At 40.7% G+C, this 9,428-nt stretch overlaps 1 protein-coding gene across 1 annotated transcript; it reads left to right on the forward strand.

Moving 5' to 3' along the window:
• Nucleotides 1-3,273: 3,273 nt before the first annotated feature.
• On the forward strand, nt 3,274-6,126 carry LOC137915189 (follistatin-A). The gene is made up of 5 exons (XM_068758630.1): nt 3,274-3,364; nt 4,415-4,606; nt 4,800-5,018; nt 5,118-5,342; nt 5,888-6,126. Exons 1-5 carry the CDS (start codon nt 3,274-3,276, stop codon nt 6,124-6,126), a joined length of 966 nt encoding a protein of 321 aa, XP_068614731.1.
• Nucleotides 6,127-9,428: the final 3,302 nt, after the last annotated feature.

Here is a 9,428-nt window from a genome sequence, read left to right on the forward strand (position 1 = left end):
AACAATTGTCAACATGCCATAACAGTAAACCTTTAGTTTTTAGGCCATAGATGACATTGGATTCAGTTGTTGCCTCGAATCAGGTAGCTCTCTTTTAATCATGAGGATAGGTCATTTGTCAAAACAGTTTTTGTTGTTGTTTTTTTAAAGTTTTTTTTAGGCTCAGTCTCTTCTTTGCAATCAGTGCCACCTCTAGAACTCAGCATTAAAGCTGTTCTTATCAGTAGTGTAGCTTCAAACAGCAGAAATACCTGCACTGGAAAGTGTGAAATCTGTTGTGACTTTTGTTGTGTTTGTGTTGTGTATACTGTAAGATATGATTATGATCTTTCACATTGGGTCTCATATATGTAAAGACTTGAGACAATCTATGGGGCTATTATTGATGGTACTTGTGATATTGATTTTATTTACTTTTTGTTTTTTTTGTTTTTTACCAGTAGTAGCACAACTTGTCAGTACTTTAACTGCATACTGTTAATGTATGCAACTGAGCATTAGCTTCAGAAATTAATGCTGAAGATATTTTCACAAATCATTAATACAGTATATGCATAACTTTATGTATTGTAGGTGCTAAAACTATTTGATACCTAATTACAAAATGTTTCAGCTCCAATTAAGTTTATATGTGTGGTATTGCCACACAATACTCCATATCGACAAAACCTAAATGCCCTCATTCTGTACATTTATTTAACTTGTGATGGGGAGCTTGAGAGACGCTAATCCTGGAGCTAATGTGCATTGGCATAACTTTATCACAAGATGGCAGCATGATGTAGCTGTCACATTTGCACTGTTCATTGTTTTCTCCTTGCTCTGCTGATGACTTTAACACTCCACTATCAATACATCAATATTTATGACCCATTTCGGATTTGTCCCCCCCCCCCCACCACCATGGTCTGTCACTCCCACTAAAGCACAATTAAAAATGCTGATCCAGCAAGCAACCTGGAACACTTCTCTCCAAATCATTATACATTTTTAGTTTTCCCTCCAATTTGATTCATTCCCTCTAACATTTCTGACAGTTTTGTTCTCAGCAGCTAGGCTACTCTGTCCCAGGACTGTTTTGGAATGTGTCTCTGACTGTTCTTTCTGACTATACTTTCAAACAAGCCAACTTACAGCACCCAGCAGAGTCTTTAGAATTTGTTTCTTTGGGTCTGGCAGTGGGAGAATATTATATTTAAGTAGCATACCTTTTGGGAGGCTGAGGTTTGAGGTTTCCTTGTTGTAGGCGTTACACAGATTTGATAAGAAATGAACTGCTCTGCTTCACATGTACTCATACACTACAGTGTTGTGCAATAGCCTTTGGTATTCTGTGTATATGTGTAGAGAGATCTGCGTAGAGTGGAAGATATAGTCAATTATTTCCTCGAGGAATTCCTATGATTGGCATTCAAAGCCAAACAACAGAGACTGCATGATCACAAATTCCTGTAATGTAGTTGTAAATAATTAAAACAATGACGTCATGGCAATTTTTTTTAACAAATGTTGGCCTTTGTGCACCTTTATCATCACATAAGTGGGCTGTAACCCTGCGAGTTGCATCGTAACTGCTTGACTTTTCCTGGGATGATATATGCATGACATCCGGCCTTGAGGTTGACCTTTTATTGTATTTGATGGTAAAAACCTGACAGGTTGTGTTGCACATGTTCCCAGCAGACAGCAGTGGGTGCAGAAACTATTGCAGCCGCACAAAAAATAAAATCATTTTATTGTGAAACATTACTTTCAAATTAAAGTAAAAATAAATCTCCATGAAGTGTGTGCAGTTAATCACATCTTGACAGAGACAGTGGAGAAGCTGTCGTCAGTGTTTGTCATTTGCTGCATGGCTCCTTATAAACCAGTCCAGGAGAGAGAGTCCAGTCGTTATACATCCGTGGAGAAATCTACTTGCCTGTCAGAAAATGTTTTGGAAACTCTTGGAGGACTCTGATCCCACAAGTCACACACACACACACACACACACACACCGGCCACTGAATTGTTTGCCAAAAACAGCATCAGTTTTGTTAGAAGTAATTATCAGATGTCTGTGCAGCACTTTTTAATATCATGATAACGTCTAAACACAAAGACACGCACTCCAACCTTACAGTTTATTTGAAGACGACACGTCTCGCCTTCAGCCGCATATCAGAAGTTACGGGTCACGGGTTCTGCTGGGGAGTTGACTCTTTGCTCAATAATTTGACAGCAGTCAATTATTGTGAAACTGGACAAATTCTTGGTTCACTAAAAAAAAATCTAAATCTGTCAAGTTTTGATAGAAAATGATGGAAGATGATGGAAGATGATGGAAGATGATGGAAGATGATGGAAGATTATGGAAGATGATGTCCAAACTTGGTGGAAATGTGACTAAATGAAAGAAGCTCGTATCCTGTTGCTGTCGGGCGGATCATTAACTCTCTGGTGTCTGATTCACGCAGCAGACGCTTTGCGCTTTGCTCTTTGCTCTGCGTGTAACCAGAGTTCCGCTGAAGAGGTCGCGCAAGGACTTCTGTGCGAGTTCAGCCTGTGCGTCATTGAGCGGAGAGCCGCGCGTTTTGTGTGTGTGCGCGCGCGCGTGTGTTTCATTCAATGAAACGGAACACCCTGTTCCTCAGTCTGAAGCCTCTCAAACAGGTTTGATTATATTTAAAAGCTTGGCCCGGGAGAGAAACCCAAACAACTGTCTGCTCTAATATTAGCAGTGCGGCTGCGCGCTACTATGAATTCCATTATTATAGGCGCTCGGATGTTTTCCAAAAGACAACGCTCATCAGATTTACATTTTGTCTGCAGTTGGTGGAAAAAATAACCTGAACATAACAGAAACTGATATGTCCGGTATGGATGATTAAACACCAATAAAGGCCTTAATAAATGAATAACAACGACATTATTATTATTATTAATATTATTATTATCGTTATTTGTGTTTCTAAAACTAAATATTAATTAGAATAAAAAATTATGGGATGTTTTCATATTCTTTTCTTATTGTGGCGAGAGAAAGTTGTTTGTAACGATATCACCTGACTGGGATTGCATGAACTTTAGTAAGAAGAAGAAAAAAAAAAAAAGAATCTCCCCACCCCCACAGAAGAGGAGACCGCCCACCAGAGACAGTCAACCCCAGACCCCTTATAGATTTAAAAAGAGAGGCTGCATTCTCAGACTGACACTTATCCAGCACTGCCACCCTAAGCAGATTACTTTTTGCGCTGCCTGTGTCAAATACGTGGCTCACTTTGCCTCTCCATCATGGTTGGGATGCTGAAACGCCACCTTCACGCCGGTATTTTTCTCCTGTTCATATGGCTTTGTCACCTCATGGAACATCAAAAAGTTCAAGGTAAGCGCGTCCCGTCAGATTGCTATTATTCTTTCCGTTAAAAAAAAGAAAAGAAAAGAAAAACTTCCTCTCCTGTCAGCCCCGCCAGACTGTCGAATACTTGCTGTAACCGAGAAACTTTTCAAAGTCAATTTCTCTTTTTCTCTCTGGATCAGACAGTGCGTGCGTAAAGCGTCCATAAAACAGGTGCCATATGGGTCACTTCAAAGTGAGGCTATATGGCAAGTTTGGAGTTCTCGCAAGGCGCGCACACACGCGCACTCCGCCACGCTGCGTTGGTGACAGTCTCAACTTTCATATTCTGATGCTTTTGTATGAGCGTCTACAGTGAGACAATAATGTGAGACAAACCTTCATTTATAGGCCTGCTGTATTTATACGCATTCCAAATCAACATTGTCCACAAACAAAATCTTCAATATTTTTATCTTTAGCAATGATAGAAATAATACAAATAGAAACTTTGCGCCTCCCTACCATTTTCGGGTAGAACGCAGCCATCCGTGAGCGCTCAATATCATGGCTTGCATATTCTCCTGTCGCGTCTTGATCAAAGATATTTGATCAGTTTTTTGTTTTGTTTTTTACGTTTTACGTTCATGCCATGTTATTCACTGAGACGCTGTCTGGTGCGCGCATGTCTGGGATATTGTTCTGAGGCGTTGGAGACGGTGGTGCGCGTAGCGGAACGCCGTGGCTTTCTGCAGGAGATTGGCTGATACGCTGTCTAGACGCTCCACTTCCACTGCCCAGTGATAACAAGGAGGCTCTCGGAAGAAGAAGAAAAAAAGCCCTTCTAAATATTCTTCTAACTTTTTTCTGGTTGTTGCTACATTTTTAGGGGTTGTCAGTCACATATGGGACAAGAAAGTGTTAATAGTCTCATCAAAAAAAAAAAAAAAAAAAAACACACATCGGGCAAAATGCTGCCGGGAGGGAGGGAGTGTCTCGGATAATACGCGCTTGTGCGTTTGTCTGGCGCGTCTGGGTCAGCCGATTCAAACGTTCAGCATGCGGACATTCGAGCTTTGTTTGTTTGTCTGTTTACAGCTGGAAACTGTTGGTTGCAGCAGGGGAAGAACGGGCGGTGCCAGGTGCTCTACATGCCCGGGATGAGCAGGGAGGAGTGCTGCCGGAGTGGAAGGCTGGGGACGTCCTGGACCGAGGAAGACGTCCCCAACAGCACCTTATTTAGGTGGATGATCTTCAATGGCGGGGCCCCCAATTGTATACCTTGCAAAGGTGGAGGTGCACTCACTTCCTTCATTTTCTCACAATACACACTCTGAATAATTGCGTGTGATAAAACATCGCGATGCGCCGATTTACGCACATCGTAAATCTCAAATAATCTCATATGCACTTTACATTCTTTTAGTAATTCCACGTACAAGACCAAAATATTTTTTGCCCCCCCCCCCCCCCCCCCATTTAGAATCCTGCGTTAATGTCGACTGCGGGCCTGGCAAGAGGTGCAAGATGAACAGAAGAAGTAAGCCGCGCTGCGTGTGCGCGCCAGACTGCTCCAACATCACGTGGAAGGGACCTGTCTGCGGCACAGATGGGAAGACCTACAAGGACGAATGCGCGCTGCTGAAGGCAAAATGCAAAGGCCAGCCCGACCTGGACGTGCAGTACCAGGGAAAATGCAAAAGTAGGTTGATTATTAGCGCCAATAATTCATGTTTTTCTTTCATTTTCTTGTGTTTTGTTTCCTGTTTTACGGAATCTTCACATTTCTTTGTGTCGACAGAAACGTGCCGTGACGTCTTGTGCCCCGGCAGCTCCACATGCGTCGTGGACCAGACAAACAATGCGTATTGTGTGACGTGTAATAGGATTTGCCCAGAAGTGACGTCACCTGAGCAGTACCTGTGTGGAAACGATGGGATCATCTATGCCAGCGCGTGCCACCTGAGAAGAGCGACCTGTCTCCTCGGCAGATCCATCGGGGTGGCCTATGAGGGGAAGTGCATCAGTAAGTCTGAACCGAGAGGAGCAGGAGTGTGAGACCTCACTCTGTCAGAGTGTTTCAGTGCATTTTCCTGCTGGCCAGCTCTGCAGCTATTCAATGTTCATTTTTTGCCAACATTCCATTGACAAGGGGGTCTTAAAGCGAGAGTGTGCTTGGTAGTTGCTTGTGTTTGCTCAAGAAATGATAGCGATCTTATTATTTCCTGATGTTGGCAGCACTATCCCATATGGGAAAAGGGGAAGGAAAGGGGGAGCAAGAAAGGGAGTGAAACAGGGGAGTGCTGGAGGCCATGAAGACATGCTTCAAGTTAATATGTGAGTCAGATGGATTCTTACTCAGAAAGCAGCCAATCTAAGTGCTGGAGTCATAAAAATGCTAAATAAAACGTGACACCCCCCCACCCGTGCGCTCAAGAACCAAAATCACAGAACACGATTTCGTTTTTGAGCTTAACTTACTTCTCCGATCACCTGAGCCTGTTCAAAAAGATGCACAGCATGCAAATCAAAGATCTCCCCTTGATCCGATTTCACTGCTTTTCCTTCTAGAGGCCAAGTCGTGTGAGGACATCCAGTGCAGCGGTGGGAAAAAGTGTCTGTGGGACGCGCGCATGAGCCGAGGCCGTTGCTCGCTGTGTGACGAGACGTGTCCAGAGAGCAGGACAGGTGAGGCCGTGTGCGCCAGCGACAACACCACGTATCCCAGCGAATGTGCCATGAAACAAGCGGCTTGCTCTGTGGGGGTGCAGATGGAAGTCAAGCATTCAGGATCTTGCAACTGTAAGTAAACAACGGCAGCAAAGTATTAGAAAATGAAACCAAGCACCCTCCTCCATCTCTAAGCAAAAGACAATATTCCAAGTTGCTTCCCAAACAACACCCCCCCCTCCTCCCCGAACGTGACCCCCAGCACTCCCAACTTTCCCCCCCAACTCCCACCCAAGCCGAACCACCAAGCCCAGCTAAGGCAAGCAGAAAGGACTCGGGACTAGACAAACTTGCATGATGTTTGCTTTGATGCTGGCTTTTGATTTTGTGTTCTTGTTGTTTTTTTATGACCTTTTTTTCAATTTTTCTGAAAAACAAACGGACAAAGTTTAAAGAGAAAGCATTAATTCAATTAGCGTACTGTTTTTGAGTCTGGAACATGCTTACTCCATTAATTAAACCAATGAGACTATTTTGTTTGCAGTGGAACAACCCTGGTATTTAAGCGAAGCTGCATTTAGGGTCATGGCTGTGACCTGCAGGAGCGTGTTCTCTTAAATTTCATGCAGTAATGGTTTATTTGATGACATTGGTCACATCTTCACATCTTGTAAATTCCATTGCCACATTGTTTTTTGAATTTATTTGTATTTTATTTTGCTTTTAGCTGTAATTAATCAATTCAAACTGCACTGCATCTTGTCTTCTGACACCACACTGTCAACCAGAATAGAGTACTCATATAATATGCATAAGGTGATTGTAACATTGGTGCCGGCTCTCGTCTTCGTGTAGGTCTTACTCTAATACGACTACTTATCTGCCGAGCCATTCCTCTGTTCACAAATCCGTGGGCAATCCCTCAAACTGAACAATAACTTCCTGGATTGATCACATTTACATTCCGTGAAGAGTGTGTCCTTGTTAGTTTCTTTTCCCTGACTGATTTCATATTGTGATGTACCTAAGGCATGCATTGGAATCCAAGGGACCACTTTTATGATCACATCATGAGCTAAATATAAATGTGATGTTTCACAGGGAGTATAAGAAGCTTGTAGAAAACCACACTCTTATGTCTCATCTCATCATTACGAATAAGTGACCATACATCCGCTGACTATTCTTGCTATTTAAAGTGAATGTCTCGAACAAGGTGTGCATCAGAAATTACAAATTAATTGGGATGAATGAGGGACTGATTTTGTTTTTCCAATCTTTTTTGTATCGTCACTCCTGCTTTTGCCTTGTGTGCTTTTTTATGTGTCCAATTTAAATCTCTTGTGTAAAAAGAAAATACCTCATAACTATGTTGATGCTCTCTGACCTGTTTGCTGAAGCCAGGCTGTGGCACAGTCCTCCCTCCCTCGAAGTTTCAGCAAGAGACTAAGATGCAATTATAGCACAGAACATTTGAAATGTTATGTGTTATGTGTGTCTGCTTTCAGGAATCTGCCCAAAAGAGGCCTGAACCACTGGAACATCAGTGCCCCTATACCCCCCCCCCCCAATTTGTGACCTCCCTAACCTCCCAAACATCACATTTCTCCTTCATCCCATATTTGTAGGAGCCATGACTTGCGAGTTTATGTAAATGTGGGTTGCACATTTGAGGATGACACAACAATTGCTTACGCTAAACACACACACACACACTAACATACTTAATGAAAGGGAGGCTGTGTGCCAGTGGCTTTCTGTCAGTGATTTCTCTGCTCTTGTAGTCCATATTCATACAACAGCTACCATATATTCTCCCACATAGCGATTACAGAAGACCAGGAGGAGGTTGAGGAAGATGAGGACTCAGACTACATGGCCTATGTCCATATATCTTCTATACTGGATGGATAGGCCCCCATCACTTGGGGAACAGTCGTAGGGCAAGGAATCATGTCTATACTGTAAATTATGTGTATGCTTATTTATTTTTTACAGAAAAGGAAGTATACATATAGTTCAGTCTTCTAGATGTTTATTTATACTTTTGTGTTTTATAATTTATACATTTACAATGTCAGGCTTACTATCTACCATGATATATTGTGTTACCACTCATCGCCTTTTTGTTGCTACTTTCTTCCTTTTTTTTTTATCATGAAGAGATATATTTGTCTAAAGAGAAGCAGTGTTATTTATTTCATGTTACCATGTAAGTATAAGTCCTCCACAAGCTGTAAATTGCTTCCCTGAGCTGTAAAAATCTGCTTGTTTCTGTCAAATCTCTATCACAGATGTTTATGTCACACATACGTAAATGCATGTTTAGGCTGTGTGTTTATTTATTGGAAATATATCAATCATTTTATGTACAGAAGTGTTTCTGGTTTGTTTACAACTCATGACCAAAGGGATTATCTCAATGGTTTTTGCAGAAAAATGTAATAGTTGCAACACAGCAGTGATAAAATGGAAGAAAAAAAAGAGCCATGTGTTTTTCTTTTCTTATATATTGTTTTAGATTCTTCCGATTTAGCCCTTTAGATTTGATTCCACACAGAGCTGATAACTTTAGACAATATTCAATAGCATGTATTTAGTCTGAATTCATTATAGTAGAGGTAAGTTTTGGACAATACTTGATTATGTTGTAAACAATGTGCCATTAACATTTGTGTCTTGCCAATGTGTTCCATATTGCTCTTGCAAACCTAAAATAGGATTAACGTTTTGCAGTACTGACACTACATTAGACGTCATCTTTTATTTTCAGAATGCATTTTTATGTTAAAACATCACAAGAGAAAAAAAAATCAGTTATGACTATATAGTTTTGTATTTTTTATGTAAATGTCATATGTACATACAAAGTTTGATGGTATTTGTACAGATATGAAGAGTGAAACAATAAAAGTTCTTTTCCTTATGCCTTTTCTGACTGTTGTATCATTGATTGGAGACTTACATTTAAACAATATATCAACTATAAATTAATTTGATTCAAGGAAGAAATTTTAATCCTATACCATGTGGGACAACAAAACACAATCAGCTGTAGCATTAGAAATATTTATCTTCTATCAGAGACTTTACATCACTTATTATTGACAGATACAATATAGTACGAGATATGGAAACATTGAAATTATGCACTCACACAAAAGCAATATCTTAAAACAAAACACTTAAAAACACAAAGTCAATATGTTTTAAAATAGAATGTTTAGTACAACAAATTATTTTATTAGCACTACACCACTCAATACACAGTGAATATGAGGTATTCAGAAATTGAATCACCAATTGTTTATTGGACAACAACATACCGACTGAATATTTTTATTCTTATCAAATAAAATGAAAGGTAGGAGGATAAATTAGAAAATAGACTTCACATGTGGAGTAATTTTAAAAGCCACGGGCAAATAAGATCATTTTGTGT

Source organism: Brachionichthys hirsutus, unplaced genomic scaffold (genome assembly GCF_040956055.1).
Source record: "Brachionichthys hirsutus isolate HB-005 unplaced genomic scaffold, CSIRO-AGI_Bhir_v1 contig_725, whole genome shotgun sequence".
Classification (NCBI taxonomy): domain Eukaryota; kingdom Metazoa; phylum Chordata; class Actinopteri; order Lophiiformes; family Brachionichthyidae; genus Brachionichthys; species Brachionichthys hirsutus.

What these genes read in the sequence shown, in the direction of transcription:
- LOC137915189 (XM_068758630.1), top strand. Translation starts at nt 3,274, where the DNA reads ATGGTTGGGATGCTGAAACGCCACCTTCACGCCGGTATTTTTCTCCTG. An exon ending in GGAACATCAAAAAGTTCAAG is followed by an intron (nt 3,365 to 4,414) that starts GTAAGCGCGTCC and finishes GTCTGTTTACAG; the next exon opens with CTGGAAACTGTTGGTTGCAG. An exon ending in CTATGAGGGGAAGTGCATCA is followed by an intron (nt 5,343 to 5,887) that starts GTAAGTCTGAAC and finishes TTTTCCTTCTAG; the next exon opens with AGGCCAAGTCGTGTGAGGAC.